This window comes from Pollachius pollachius (assembly GCF_949987615.1).
Source record: "Pollachius pollachius genome assembly, chromosome: 8".
NCBI lineage: Eukaryota > Metazoa > Chordata > Actinopteri > Gadiformes > Gadidae > Pollachius > Pollachius pollachius.
The window spans coordinates 1569496-1585716 of record NC_136941.1 but is presented as its reverse complement, the minus strand read 5'-3'; the positions used below and the strand labels follow the sequence as shown (position 1 = coordinate 1585716).

Sequence of the window (16221 nt, the reverse complement as noted above, 5' to 3'; positions counted from 1 at the left end):
TTCTGTCATTGCCAACAAAGGGCATGTAACAAAGTATTGAGATGACCTTTGGTTATTGACCAAATACTTATTTTCCACCATAATTTGCAAATAAATTCTTTAAAAATCAGACAATGTGATTTTCTAGATTTTTTTTTTCATTTAGTCTCTCATAGCTGAGGTATACCTATGATGAAAATTACAGGCCTCTCTCATCTTTTTAAGTGGGAGAACTTGCACAATTGGAGGCTGACTAAATACTTTTTTGCCCCACTGTATATACCGTGAAACCGTTAGAATTTAGAAAAATACTGTGATATCAATTTTCGGTCATACCTCCCAGCACTAATTGGCGCTAGTAAAAGATAGACTGAGATCCACAATGGGCCCAAAGAGACTCATTCATCTCTGATCAGTCCATTGAAAGCGATATTCTGCGCAAATTGGATTTTACCAGCCTCATTAGGGAGTTCTGTTTGTCGGTCCCCAGAAATACGTGGTTGCAGTAGCTATGGGGAATTCACACTTGTTTCTGTCTCATTGCTGTTTTAGTGAAGGCTGTCTCAATGTGTGTGTGTGTGTGTGTGTGTGTGTGTGTATTCCAGTGCTTCCGAGTGTGTGCGTGATGGCCATGTAATAATCCTAGCACGCTTTTACACATGGCACTGAATTTAGTTTTTTCTGCGGGATCAGTAAGGAGGCCTCACAAAAATAGTAGCCTAGGGGCCAATGACCACCTTAATCCACCACTGATGATGACCTTATAATGAACTCAATGTTCATATTGGATTGACATTTCTATTTTATTGAAAAAGGAAACACCGGAACAGGTTAAGGCGTGTCACAGTAAGTTCTTATTCCACATTTTTCACTGTGTTAATAACTAACAGATAACTTATTAATATCCAGTGATTTTCAAGGGTTACTGACTCAAACACAGTCAAATGATATCGCTGTGATTAAAACATTTCATCTAATTGTACCAGAGAGTCAGAGCCTACCTAGCAGAGGGACCAGAGTGGCAGACCTACTGAACAACATCATCTAGATATTAGATTATAGAATGGAGCTATCCATGTATATAAGACACTACTCTCATAACTGGGGCGATGTGGCCAGCATAACGTCAGCTCAGCGGCGTTTATAACGTAGCTCACTGAGTCGTCATGACAACACAGAGCAGGGACAAAGGGTAGAAAGACTTCTGTCCTTGTTGGACCACGATAATGGCAGCCGTCTCCCTACACGTATTCAGTCTGTCAAGATGTTCTTCTGTGTAGAGGCTAATCCAGAGTGGAAACCAGGAACTAATTTAACTGAATATACATGATTAGAATATATGGAGCAGTTCATAATGTATCATGTTAGATCAAACTTTAACATGTATCATGTTTTGATTTAACTAACATGTTTCACGGTTACATCATACTAACAAATGATATTGGCTGCTGTCCTGACATGTTACTGTATTGTTTATCTCTATATAGACATGCGTTGGCGACTTCGGTCGGTAAGTGTTATAACTGGTTTGATACAGAACCCAATAATATGTGTGACCCTAGCTGGCAGTGGTGGAGTTATTAGATGATGACCTTGTAATGAACCCAATGTTGAAATTGTATTTACATTTTTATTTTATAGAGAAAGAAAACACCGGAACAGGAGATGAAGTTCAGAGGTATACCACATGCTTCACTTTGTAAATTAGTAACATATAACTTAGAATATATTGAGCAGTTCATAATGATAGGATGAATATCTTTCATTATATGAATAATAGTCCTGGGAGCGACGCATTTTATTAAACTAACATGTATCATGATAACATTAAAGTACTGACATGTATCATGATACCATTAAACTAACATGTATCATGATGACATTAAACTAACATATATCATGTTACATTAAACTAACGTGTATCATGATGACATTAAACTAACATGTATCAGGGTTATGCTGAATGATATTGACTGCTGTCCTGACATGTTACTGTATTGTTTATCTCTATATAGAATTGATTGATCGATATAATAAGGTAAGTGTTATTACTGTTTTTATACAGAACACAATAATATGTGTGAAGGTTCAAGGAGTTTAATTGTGATTGTAGTACACAACAAAATACAGGTTGGCACTCTCTAGCAGCAGTTAGAGTTTAAATGGTTAAATGACACAAAACACAAAAAGACACAATGAGACGATGACAAATAAGACAATCACAAAGACAAAGACCAAATCACAGAAGTGTTTAAAACATATATAAATAGTGATATGTAGATTAAAAATGAACAGCAGTTGTGAAGTGCATAAAGATTTCATTGGAGGCTACAACTGTAAAGTGCACAATACTAATGGTACACACACACACACACACACACACACACACACACACACGCACACACACACACACACACCCTGTCCATATTGTGCCCATCAAGTCCAGTGTGTGTGTGTGTGGAGGGGCAGGGCGGGGGGGTTGTGGGTGGTGGAAGCTACTGCTCCTGGAGGAGAGTTGTCCTTAGTGCTTTGTTAGGGGGTTGAGGGGGTGATGGAGGCTACAGCTCCTGGGGGAAAAGCTGTTCCTCAGTCTTGTGGTGCGGGCCCGCAGTGTGCGGTACCTCTTCCCTGATGGTAGGGGGACAAACAAGGTGTGTCCAGGGTGAGTTTTATCAGTGCTTATTGACCTTGCCTTCCTCTTCAGGGGGTCACCACACAAAGAGTCCAGGTCTGGGAGCTCAGCTCCTATGATCTTTATTGCTGACCTAACCACTCTGGCCAAGTCCCTCCTGCTCTACGCTGTGCAGCCTTCATACCGCACACTGCAGCCCTGCAGAGGATGCTCTCAATTGTGCTCCTATAAAAGTTAATGAGCAGGTGTGTGGATAAACCAGCCTGTTTGAGCTTCAGTAGGAAGAAGAGCCTCTTCTGGGTCCTCTTTACAAGGTTGGAGATGTTAGTAGCCCATGTTAGGTCCTTGGTGATGTACGTCCCCAGGAATTTAACAGAGTCCACCCTCTCCACTTCTTCCCCATTGATGGAAAGTGGGGTCTGCGTGGTCCTCTTGGACCTCCTAAAGTCCACAAGGATCTCATTTGTTTTGGTGGTGTTTAGGACCAAGTTGTTTTCCACACACCACTCTGCCATGTGTTGGACCTCCTGCCTGTAATAGCACTCATTGTGGTCACTAATGAGCCCCACCACAGTGGAGTCATCAGCTCATTAGATTATGGTGTTTGATGAATGGATGTGTACTCAGTCAGGGGTGAAGAGGGTTTATAGGGCTGGGCTGAGTACATAACCTTGGGGCGCACCGGTGTTCAAGGTTGTAGTTGAGGATGTCAGATCCCCTACTCTGACATTCTGCGGTCGGTTTGAAACAAAGTCCAGGATCCATGAGCAGAGTGAGGTGGGGAGACCAAGATGAATGAGTTTGAGGACCAGTTTATGGGGGATTATGGTGTTGAAGGCAGAGCTGAAGTCCACTAAGAACATCCTTACATATGTGTTCGGTACTCCAGGTGGGACAGGGCTGTGTGGAGTGTGATGGAGACAGCGTCCTCTGTGGATCTGTTTGCCTTATGGGCAAAATGGTGGCTGTCCAGGTCCACAGGGATGCGGTCTCTGATGTTCACCAGTATCATCCTCTCAAAGCACTTCATGATTACTGGGGTGAGGGCGACTGGGCGGTAGTCATTGAGGCAGGGAATGGCAGATTGTTTGGGGATAGGGACGATGGTCTTAAGGCAGGTGGCAACTGCAGCTTGTTGCAGGGAGAGGTTGAAGATTTCTGTAAAAGCTCCTGCTAACTGGTCGGCACATGAACTCAGTATACGGCCCGACACCCCATCAGGGCCAGTCGCCTTGTTGGTGTCAATCCTTCTCAAGGTGGACCTCACCTGGTGGTGCTTAAGAGTGAGTGTCTGCTCCTCCTCCTCACTAACCAGTGCGGTGCCATGAACTAGCTTGTAATTCATGACAAAAAAGGGGACAACACACAGTAGTATATTTAGTATATTTATTTAGAACCAATAACCTCTATAAAGAGATAACGATAAACCATGTAACCATGTAAACCATCAGTATCATCAGTAGTGTCTGTAGTGTATGGGTGCATGTGAATAGTGTAGTGTAGCATATCAGACCCATCTAAAGAACCTACAGCCCTGCTGTCTGGGTAGGATCAGAGAGAGTGAGATGGCCTAGAAGCCATCTTAAATAAGTGTGGAGGAGCCTGATTGGAATGGAGATCAGGTGTGTTGCAGCTCCTGCCGCCACGCCTGAGACACGCCTCCACAATCCCCTGCACAACCACCCAGAGCAAGGTCATCACAGTGGTCTTATATTTGTAGTCAGTTATAGTTTTGATGACTCTCCACATGCTCCTTTGGTCCGTGTTTTCAAAGTGACCCTCAATGCGCTGTCTGTACTTGCCTTTGGCCTCTTTCATGCCCTTTTTAAGGTCTCGTCGGGCAGTTCTATAGGCCAGCATGTCACCCGACCTGAAGGCAGTATCTCTCGCCCTGAGTAGAGACCTGACATTACCGTCAAACCAGGGTATCTGATTAGGGAACACCTTGATGGTTCTGGTGCGCAGTACTGTCTCGGTGCAAAACTGAATGTAGTCCAGGACGTTAGAGGTGAACTCCTCCAAGTTGGCTCCCTGCAAAAATACCTTCCATCCTGTGCTCTCAAAACAGACCTGTAGTGATGTTACAGCTTCCTCACTCCATACCTGTACTGTCTTCACAGCTGGTTTGGTTCTACAGCAACTGGTTTATAAGATGGAATCAGTGTCAAGGAGATATGATCTGATAATCCGAGGTGTGGGGATGGTGCAGCTTTATATGCCCTCTGTATATTTGTATATACTTTGTCCAGTGTGTTTTTATCTCTGGTTGGAAAGCATACATTTTTGTTGAGTCTTGGTAATACTTTCTTGGTAATACTCCATCACTGCCTACCTGGCAGTGGTGGAGTTATTGGATGATGACCTTGTAATGAACCCAATTTTTTTTTTAAATTTAATTTACATTTTTCTCTTATAGAAAAGGACATTGCAACAGGATTGGGAGATCATTGGTAAGTTCTTATTCCACATGTTTCACTTTGTAAATGAGCAACAGATCATTTATTAATATCCAGTGATTTGCAAGGGTTAATGACTCACACCAAGTCAAATGATATCGCTGTTATTCAAAACATTTTTGGGGCGATGGGGCCAGCATAACGTCAGCTCAGTGGTGTTTATAACGCAGCTCACTGAGTCGTCATGACAACACAGAGCAGGGACCAAGGGTAGAAATGGTGCTTTCACTCCTTTAGTTCGTAGACTCGGTCCGATTCAGGGTGAAGCTGAGGCTTTGTTACATTTTCATTTGGTTCAATCAGGGTTCACACTGGACTCTGATAGGCCGACCGTATTGTAAACCAACGGCTCGCGGTCGGCGGGTCGCTCGTCTGTTGGACAGAACCTCCGAGGGAAACTCCCAAAGCCTCCTAGTTGAGGACAATAAAAATGGAGAAACTTTGTGCGGTCTTGAGTTTTTCATTTTGCTTCGGTGAACTCTATTGGACTCTAACATGTATCATGTTTCATTAAACTAACATGTACCATAGTTATAATAAACTCACATGTTTCATCGTTAGATTTAACTAACATGTATCATGGTTATATTAAACTAACATGAATCGTGTTACATTAAACTAACATGTATCATAGTTACAATGAAATAACATGTATCATGGTTAGATTTAACTAACATGTATCATGGTTACATTCAACTAACATGTTTCATGTTACATTAAACTAACATGTATCATGGTTACATTCAACTAACATGTATCAGGGTTATCTTCAATGATAGTGATTGCTGTCCTGACATGTTAATGTGTTGTTTCTCTCTATAGAATTCGAAGAACAAATAGATAAGATGGTAAGTGTTATTACTGGTTTGATACAGAATACAATAATATGTGTGAACCTGGCTGGCAGTGGTGGAGTTATTAGATGATGACCAGAGGCGGATTAACACACAGGCTAGCCTCGGCTGAGCCTAGGGGCCCAGGTGTGCAAGGGGCCCTCGATTGGCCAGACTATTTTCAATTTTACTTAAAATAAATAAAGTCTTCACCCCTATTGGCCCATAACAAGAACCATTAAAAAGTGAAGCAGCTGATTGGGTAGATGTGTGGGCCATGTCATATGGCCAGGGACATAAAGTCAATTTGGTTGTAAAGGAATAAGTCATGTCTGCTGGACAGCAAATAGGCAGAATGTATGAAAAGGTAAAAGCGAAGTGTTTCCATTTGTCGATATTGCACTCCACTATTTATGACTGTCTGTGGCCAATGACAGCGGGGGGCGCTCTTTTTAAAAATTGGCGCTCGTGCTGGGCGGTATACCGGTTTACACCGCATACCGGTGTGTAATTTCGTTATGATATGCACACATTTATTACACAACGTTCGGAACGCTGCGCCACGCCACACTGTTTCAGAAGGGACTCTTTTCGTTGTTGCGCTTCTAAACAAGAATGGTACGAGTATGACTGCAACTTTCTTTATAGGTCCATGACTGCGAGGTGTGATATTTCAGGCCAGCTGGTAAAAGAGTGTGTCACGGCTTTCAAACATATAAACCATAAAGCCTATGGGCACCTCGGGACGGACTTGTCAACGCGCTGCGGCATCACTTACTTGATGTTGTTCTGATTGCAGATCGGCAGGTTGTAGTGGCTGCATGCTTGAATAAATGAACGAACGTGTGTGTGTGTGTGCCTGTGTGTGTGTGTGTGTGTGTGCGTGTGCAAGTGTGTGTGTGTGTAGATGTCTGTGTGTGTTGCGAGGGTATGCGATTTCAAAGTAACAAACAAACAAGCTCAAAGCCGATGCATGCATCCAAAACTATTCGTTCAAAACCAAATAAACAAATCAAAAACAGAGTCGCTTCTTCGCTTGAAATACTTTCTTTTATTTTCAAAACTTGGGAATTAATACGGCGCGGTACCGAGCGGTTGATAACAATGTTGGCGTCTCCTGTGGCTGCCTTGTGAACCTGCGTTATATTACTTAAAAGGACTTTGGCAGTAATGTTTTAAACCCCGCCATTCACGCAAGTGTAAACCCGAGCAGCATATCTGCGTGCCTGCCTGCTTTCAGCGCGTAATTATTATGTCATTATTATTATTTTTAATTGTTTTTTAAATAGTAGTTTAGATGAGTCGATTGATTGAAAAATTTGTCTAAATATTAGTGTTTTTTTTCATTTTTATTACTGTCATATACCGTGAAACCGTTAGAATTGAGAAAAATACTGCTATATAAATTTTTGGTCGTACCGCCCAGCAATTTAGTAGCGCCAATTGGCGCTAGTAAAAGATACACTGAGATCCACAATGGGCCCAAAGAGACTCATTCATCTCTGATCAGTCCATTGAAAGCGATATTCTGCGCAAATTGGATTTTATCAGCCTCATTAGGGAGTTCTGTTTTTCGTCCCCAGAAATACGTGGTTGCAGCAGCTATGGGGAAATCACACTTGTTTCTGTCTCATTGCTGTTTTAGTGAAGGCTGTCTCTATGTGTGTGTGTGTGTGTGTGTGTGTGTGTGTGTGTGTGTGTGTGTATGCCAGTGCTTCCGAGTGTGTGCGTGAGGGCCATGTAATAATCCTAGCACGCTTTTATACATGGCAGTGAATTTAGTTTTTTCTGCGGGATCAGTAAGGAGGCCTCACAAAAATAGTAGCCTAGGGGCCAATGACCACCTTAATCCACCACTGATGATGACCTTGTAATGAAATCAATGTTCATATTGGATTGACATTTTTATTTTATTGAAAAAGGAAACACCGGAACAGGTTAACGCGTGTAACAGTAAGTTCTTATTCCACATTTTTCACTGTGTTAATAACTAACAGATAACTTATTAATATCCAGTGATTTTCAAGGGTTACTGACTCAAACACACTCAAATGATATCGCTGTGATTAAAACATTTCATCCTATTGTACCAGAGAGTCAGAGCCTACCTAGCAGAGGGACCAGAGTGGCAGACCTACTGAACAACATCATCTAGATATTAGATTATAGAATGGAGCTATCCATGTATATAAGACACTACTCTCATAGCTGGGGCGATGTGGACAGCATAACGTCAGCTCAGTGGCGTTTATAACGTACCTCACTGAGTCGTCATGACAACACAGAGCAGCGACAAAGGGTAGAAAGACTTCTGTCCTTGTTTGACCACGATTATGGCAGCCGTCTCCCTACACATATTCAGTCTGTCAAGATGTTCTTCTGTGTAGAGGCTAATTCAGAGCGGAAACCAGGAACTGGTTCAACTGATTAAACATGATTAGAATATATGGAGCAGTTCATAATAATGTATCATGTTAGATTCAACTTTAACATGTATCATGGTTACAATATACTAATGTAACTAAACGAATGATATTGGCTGCTGTCCTGACATGTTACTGTATTGTTTATCTCTACATAGAAATGCGTTGGCAACTTCAGTCGGTAAGTGTTTTTACTGGTTTGATACAGAACCCAATAATATGTGTGACCCTAGCTGGCAGTGGTGGAGTTATTAGATGATGACCTTGTAATGAATCCAATGTTGAAATTGTCTCCACATTTTTCTTTAATAGATAAATAAAACACCGGAACAGGAGGGGAAGTTCACAGGTATGCCACATGCTTCACTTTGTAAATTAGTAACAGATAACTTAGAATATATTGAGCAGTTCATAATGATAGGATTCATATCTTTCATTACATCAATCATAGTCCTGGGAGCGACGCATTTTATTAAACTAACATGTATCATGATAACATTAAAGTACTGACATGTATCATGATTACATTAAACTAACATGTATCATGATTACATTAAACTAACATATATATTGTTACATTAAACTAACATGTATCAGGGTTATGCTGAATGATATTGACTGCTGTCCTGACATGTTACTGTATTGTTTATCTCTATATAGAATTGATTGATCGATATTATAAGGTAAGTGTTATTACTGTTTTTATACAGAACACAATAATATGTGTGAAGGTTCAAGGAGTTTAATTGTAAATTGTAGTACACAACGAAATACAGGTTGGCACTCTCTAGCAGCAGTTAGAGTTTAAATGGTTAAATGACACAAAACACAAAAAGACACAATGAGACGATGACAAATAAGACAATCACAAAGACAAAGACCAAATCACAGAAGTGTTTAAAACATATATAAATAGTGATATGTAGATTAGATAGACACACACACACACACACACACACACACACACACACCCTGTCCATATTGTGCCCATCAAGTCCAGTGTGTGTGTGTGTGGAGGGGCAGGGCGGGGGGGTTGTGGGTGGTGGAAGCTACTGCTCCTGGAGGAGAGTTGTCCTTAGTGCTTTGTTAGGGGGTTGAGGGGGTGATGGAGGCTACAGCTCCTGGGGGAAAAGCTGTTCCTCAGTCTTGTGGTGCGGGCCCGCAGTGTGCGGTACCTCTTCCCTGATGGTAGGGGGACAAACAAGGTGTGTCCAGGGTGAGTTTTATCAGTGCTTATTGACCTTGCCTTCGTCTTCAGGCGGTCACCACACACAGAGTCCAGGTCTGGGAGCTCAGCTCCTATGATCTTTATTGCTGACCTAACCACTCTGGCCAAGTCCCTCCTGCTCTCCGCTGTGCAGCCTTCATACCGCACACTGCAGCCCTGCAGAGGATGCTCTCAATTGTGCTCCTATAAAAGTTAATGAGCAGGTGTGTGGATAAACCAGCCTGTTTGAGCTTCAGTAGGAAGAAGAGCCTCTTCTGGGCCCTCTTTACAAGGTTGGAGATGTTAGTAGCCCATGTTAGGTCCTTGGTGATGTACGTCCCCAGGAATTTAACAGAGTCCACCCTCTCCACTTCTTCCCCATTGATGGTAAGTGGGGTCTGCGTGGTCCTCTTGGACCTCCTAAAGTCCACAAGGATCTCATTTGTTTTGGTGGTGTTTAGGACCAGGTTGTTTTCCACACACCACTCTGCCATGTGTTGGACCTCCTGCCTGTAATGGCACTCATTGTGGTCACCAATGAGCCCCACCGCAGTGGAGTCATCAGCACATTAGATTATGGTGTTGGATGAATGGATGTGTACTCAGTCAGGGGTGAAGAGGGTTTATAGGGCTGGGCTGAGTACATAACCTTGGGGCGCACCGGTGTTCAAGGTTGTAGTTGAGGATGTCAGATCCCCTACTCTGACATTCTGCAGTCGGTTTGAAACAAAGTCCAGGATCCATGAGCAGAGTGAGGTGGGGATACCAAGATGAATGAGTTTGAGGACCAGTTTATGGGGGATTATGGTGTTGAAGGCAGAGCTGAAGTCCACAAGGAACATCCTTACATATGTGTTCGGTACTCCAGGTGGGACAGGGCTGTGTGGAGTGCGATGGAGACAGCATCCTCTGTGGATCTGTTTGCCTTATGGGCAAAATGGTGGCTGTCCAGGTCCACAGGGATGCAGTCTCTGATGTACACCAGTATCATCCTCTCAAAGCACTTCATGATTACTGGGGTGAGGGCGACTGGGCGGTAGTCATTGAGGCAGGGAATGGCAGATTTTTTTGGGATGGGGACGATGGTAGTGGTCTTAAGGCAGGTGGGAACTGCAGCTTGTTGCAGGGAGAGGTTGAAGATGTCTGTAAAAGCTCCTGCTAACTGGTCGGCACATGAACTCAGTATACGGCCCGAAACCCCATCAGGGCCAGTAGCCTTGTTGGTGTCAATCCTTATCAAGGTGGACCTCACCTGGTGGTGCTTAACCCTCATAGGGTGTTCGTATTTTTGTTACACAGGAGGTGCTGCTGGGTCTGGTGGACCCATTGCCTTTTAATTCAACATAATCAAGCTTTTTTTTAAAATACTCACCAGATGGTTACTTCAACCCAATTGCAAGAAATATAAACAACACATATGTTAAATTTGTTCCCTTTCCCTTTGTTAAATCACATTTATGAGTAGAGGTGCCACTCGTTTTTCTTTAATTTTTTATTAAAATGTAACAAAATAAGGAAATGCATCATAAACAGGCATAACTGGGAAACATAAACATAAACATACTCAATAACATCTGTCTGAACAACAAATTAAGGCATTTGAACATGGCAATTATACTTATATCAGACTATACCACACATGAGGGGCAGAGTCTCACTGTATGTGCATTGCATATGTATTTTTTGCACTGCTTGCATGTATATTGGGTTTTTCTGTCCATCATGGGTCCACACGCTTCACAGCGTTTCTTTTTGGTGCTGCCGGCCACAATCTAGAATAATGAAAAGATAAGGATATTTACTAACACTCCTCTTCTCAGAAACATGAATTATTATACTACAACCTCATCACGCACTTACCTCAGGCTCTGCAGATGGTGGTTCTGTAATTTGGCAGGATGGGGCACCATCATGTTCCTCCTGAATCCTCCTCACAATGGCTGCAGAGACTGGAGTTCTTGGAAGGTTTCGTCTCCTTGCAATGTGAGGTCTCACCAACGTTTTCCCCAATTCCTCGAGAAAGAGACGCCTCTTCTGCAGCTTTCCCCTATTCCACTCTGGGCTTTGGGCTCTCCAAATGACGAAGGCGTTGTACGCGGAGATATCCAACATATCAAAAAATATCACCAGAGGCCATCGTAGGGTCTTCCTTTTGCAGCTGTAAGCTGCCACCAGCTTATCGAGGTTGTCCACCCCTCCTTTTGTGGCATTATAGTCCATGATCATTTCGGGCTTTTGATGCTCCTGGCCACAGATTCTCCCGTCCCTGTGCAGTGTACTCATGAGCACCACATTTTTTCCTTTCTTTGGAACATACGATGCCAGGGTCGTGTCAGCCGTTTATGCAAACTTCGATGACTGGACAGGCCTGTCCTCTTTTTTCAGCAGCTGGGGAGGGAGCTCAGTCCTGTTTTTGCGCACTGTTCCCAACATAGTCAGCTTCCGCTTTAGCAGCTCCTGTCCCAGCTCGTGTGATGTGAAGAAATTGTCGCACGTGATATTGTGTCCAGAAAGTCCTTGAGCCAAATCGAGGACCACTCTCATGCCTTGATTTTTCTCAGGGGCTCCTCCATGGCGTTTCCCTGTGTGGACCTGCAAGTTCCATGCATAAGATGACGCAGCATCACAGGCAGCCCAAATCTTAATTCCATACTTGGCAGGCTTAGATGGTATATACTGCCGAAATGGGCAGCGGCCCCGAAATGGCATCAGCTGCTCATCAACTGCGACATTTGGCCCAGGATTGTAAAACAGGGGGAGACGGGCCACCCACTTGTCCCACACCATCCTGATGGCCGCTAGCTTGTCTCTTTGCCGTGGAGCTGGTCTATCATCACGGTCATCAAAACGGATGGTCCTGGAAATTATTTTGAACGTTTCCAGAGACATCGTCGACCGGAAAAGTTCTCTGCCAGTTTCTTCATCCCACAGGGATTCAGTGGCCTCCCCATTGGACCTGAAAACACCAGCAAGGATGAGAACCCCAAAGTAAGCATCCAAACCGGTTTCGTCCATAACCTTCCACCTCTCTCCAAAAACTTTGCTCCCTTCTAAATTGGTGCAATCCAGGATGATTCTTTTGATAGGGGATGGCATGAAAAGGTCAAAAGAAGACTTGATGTCTTGTGCATGAGTGACTGCCAAGCGTGTAGGTCCTGTAGCATCCGAATCACATTGGCAGCCATGCGGGGGGGTCCATTTCTTGAGCAGGTAGACCATTCAATTCTGCCATTTTTTGACATCCATATGTTGTCATTTGCAAGCTGCTGACAGTCTAGTCCAATGTCTGTCTGCTCAATGGCTGGTTCTATGGCTGGCTGCTCACCGGCTGGTCCTGCGGCTTGCTGCGCATCGGCTGGTCCTGGGGCTGGCTGCTGGCGGGCTGCTCCTGAGGCTGGCTGCTTGCGAGTTGGTCCTGGGGCTGGCTGCTTGCGGGCTGGTCCTGGCTGCTGAAGGGCTAGCCCTGAGGCTCTTCTACGTTTGGGAGCTGGCTGATTCTGATCCTCCTCTTCCAACTCAGTGTCAGACTCGGAATTTTCGGAAATGTTGTCCTCACTTTCTGACACTATTTCCTCTGCATCACCATCAAATCCCTCTGTCTCTTCAAAAAACATCTGTAAGGCAGTCTGAACAGAGAATCGCTTTGCCATCTTAATCAGTCGTGATAAGATGGCAACGTGATAAGACGCTGACAGAGCCTTTTTATAGTGTCAGGTCCCCAAACTTGGTTCCCGCAAGTCAGAGGGTGAAATGTGTGGGAATATGGGTGAAGATAGTGTTTGGTTCTCCAATTTTGACACAATGTTGCAACCTTGTGCGGGAACAGTGGGCGCCCACTGTCGGTTCTCGCACCAAGGGTACGAGAACCTGCTTTACTCTCCTCTCTCACACACACACACACACACACACACACACACACACACACACACCCACACACACACACACACACACACACACACACACACACACACACACAGAGGAGGAAGGGAAAATTAGGGTGCACAGGACCTTTGATTTCCACACTTAAACTAGCTCCGGGTCCACTGGACCCGAACACCCTGTGTGTAATATAAATGTGATGGGGGGGTATACAGGGGGGGGGTCATTGAAAATGTTTTCTGATTCATGTTCCTCACAGAAAATGAGCCAAAGCCAATGAATCTTAGTTCAAATTATTTGTATCACTTTGATTAAGCTAAAAACTGAAAACGGGTCCCACAGACCCGAACACCTTATAAGGGTTAAGAGTGAGGGTCTGATCCTCCTCCTCACTAACCAGTGCGGTGCCATGAACTAGCTTGTAATTCATGACAAAAAAGGGGAGACCACACAGTAGCATATTTAGTATATTTATTTAGAACCAATAACCTCTGTAAAGAGATAACGATAAACCATGTAACCATGTAAACCATCAGTATCATCAGTAGTGTCTGTAGTGTATGGGTGCATGTGAATAGTGTAGTGTAGTATATCAGACCCATCTAAAGAACCTACAGCCCTGCTGTCTGGGTAGGATCAGAGAGAGTGAGATGGCCTAGAAGCCATCTTAAATAAGTGTGGAGGAGCCTGATTGGAATGGAGATCAGGTGTGTTGCAGCTCCTGCTGCCACACCTGAGACACGCCTCCACAATCCCCTGCACAACCACCCAGAGCAAGGTCATCACAGTGGTCTCATATTTGTAGTCAGTTATAGTTTTGATGCCTCTCCACATGCTCCTGGGGTCCGTGTTTTCAAAGTGACCCTCAATGCGCTGTCTATACTTGCCTTTGGCCTCTTTAATGCCCTTTTTCGGGTCTCGTCAGGCAGTTCTATAAGCCAGCATGTCCCCCGACCATAAGGAAGTATCTCTCGCCCTGAGCAGCGACCTGACATTAACGTCAAACCAGGCTTTCTGATTAGTAACACCTTGATGGTTCTGGTGCGCAGTACTGTCTAAGTGCAAAACTGAATGTAGTCCAGGACGTTAGAGGTGTACTCCTCCAAGTTGGCTCCCTGAGAAAATACCTCCCATACTGTGCTCTCAAAACAGACCTGTAGTGATGTTACAGCTTCCTCACTCCATACCAGTACTGTCTTCACAGCTGGTTTGGTTCTATCAGTGGCAAGGAGATATGATCTGATAATCCGAGGTGTGGGGATGGTGCAGCTTTATATGCCCTCTGTATATTTGTATATACTTTGTCCAGTGTGTTTTTATCTCTGGTTGGAAAGCATACATTTTTTGTTGAGTCTTGGTAATACTTTCTTGGTAATACTCCAACACTACCTAGCTTGGCAGTGGTGGAGTTATTAGATGATGACCTTGTAATGAACCCAATGTTTTTTTAAATTTAATTTACATTTTTCTCTTATAGAAAAGGGCAACACTGCGACTGGATTGGAAGATCATTGGTAAGTTCTTATTCCACATGTTTCACTTTGTAAATGAGTAACAGATCATTTATTAATATCCAGTGATTTGCAAGGGTTACTGACTCACACCAAGTCAAATGATATCGCTGTTATTCAAAACATTTTTGGGGCGATGGGGCCAGCATAACGTCAGCTCAGTGGTGTTTATAACGCAGCTCACTGAGTCGTCATGACAACACAGAGCAGGGACAAAGGGTAGAAAGGGCGCTTTCACTCCTTTAGTTCGTAGACTCGGTCCGATTCAGGGTGAAGCTGAGGCTTTGTTACATTTTTATTTGGTTCAGTCAGCGTTCACACTGGACTCTGATAGGCCGACCGTATTGTAAACCAACGGCTCGCGGTCGGCGGGTCGCTCGTCTGTTGGACAGAACCTCTGAGGGAAACTCCCAACGCCTCCTAGTTAAGGACAATAAAAATGGAGAAACTTTGTGCGGTCTTGAGTTTTTCATTTTTTCTTTTGGTGAACTCTATTGAACTCTAACATGTATCATGTTTCATTAAACTAACATGTATCATAGTTAGAATAAACTCACATGTAACATGGTTAGATTTAACTAACATGTATCATGGTTATATTAAACTAACATGAATCATGTTACATTAAACTAACATGTATCATAGTTACAATGAAATAACATGTATCATAGTTAGATTTAACTAACATGTATCATGGTTATATTAAACTAACATGAATCTTGTTACATTAAACTCTAACATGTATAATGGTTAAATTAAACTTACATGTATCATGTTACATTCAACTAACATGTATCATGGTTACATTCAACTAACATGTATCATGTTACATTAAACTAACATTTATCATGGTTACATTCAACTAACATGTATCATGTTACATTAAACTAACATGTATCAGGGATATGCTCAATGATAGTGACTGCTGTCCTGACATGTGGATGTGTTGTTTCTCTCTATAGAATTGGAAAAACAAGTAGATAAGATGGTAAGTGTTATTACTGGTTTGATACAGAATACAATAATATGTGTGAACCTAGCTGGCAGTGGTGGAGTTATTAGATGATGACCAGAGGCGGATTAACACACAGGCTAGCCTCGACTGAGTCTAGGGCCCAGGTGGGCAAGGGGCCCTGGATTGGCCAGACTATTTTCAATTTTACTTAAAATAAAAAAAAGTCTTCTTGGGCGGTATACCGGTTCACACCGCATACCGGTGTGTATTTTCGTTATGATATGATTTTTTTGTATACCTTCATACCAGTGTGTTTTATTACACAACGTTCGGAACGCTGCGCCGC

General features: G+C 43.3%; 1 protein-coding gene across 1 annotated transcript in view; it reads left to right on the top strand.

The window, feature by feature from the left end:
- Positions 1–1466: 1466 nt before the first annotated feature.
- Positions 1467–16221, top strand: part of LOC307079176 (uncharacterized protein) — a 47419-nt gene continuing 32664 nt past the window's right edge. The window contains exons 1-11 of the mRNA XM_079741309.1: positions 1467–1489; positions 1621–1657; positions 1995–2017; positions 5028–5061; positions 5890–5915; positions 7823–7853; positions 8482–8504; positions 8636–8672; positions 8984–9006; positions 14887–14923; positions 15883–15908. Of these exons, the coding sequence (XP_079597435.1) occupies positions 1469–1489; positions 1621–1657; positions 1995–2017; positions 5028–5061; positions 5890–5915; positions 7823–7853; positions 8482–8504; positions 8636–8672; positions 8984–9006; positions 14887–14923; positions 15883–15908 (318 nt within the window). The 5' untranslated portion in view covers positions 1467–1468. The remainder of the gene's footprint in view (positions 1490–1620; positions 1658–1994; positions 2018–5027; positions 5062–5889; positions 5916–7822; positions 7854–8481; positions 8505–8635; positions 8673–8983; positions 9007–14886; positions 14924–15882; positions 15909–16221) is intronic.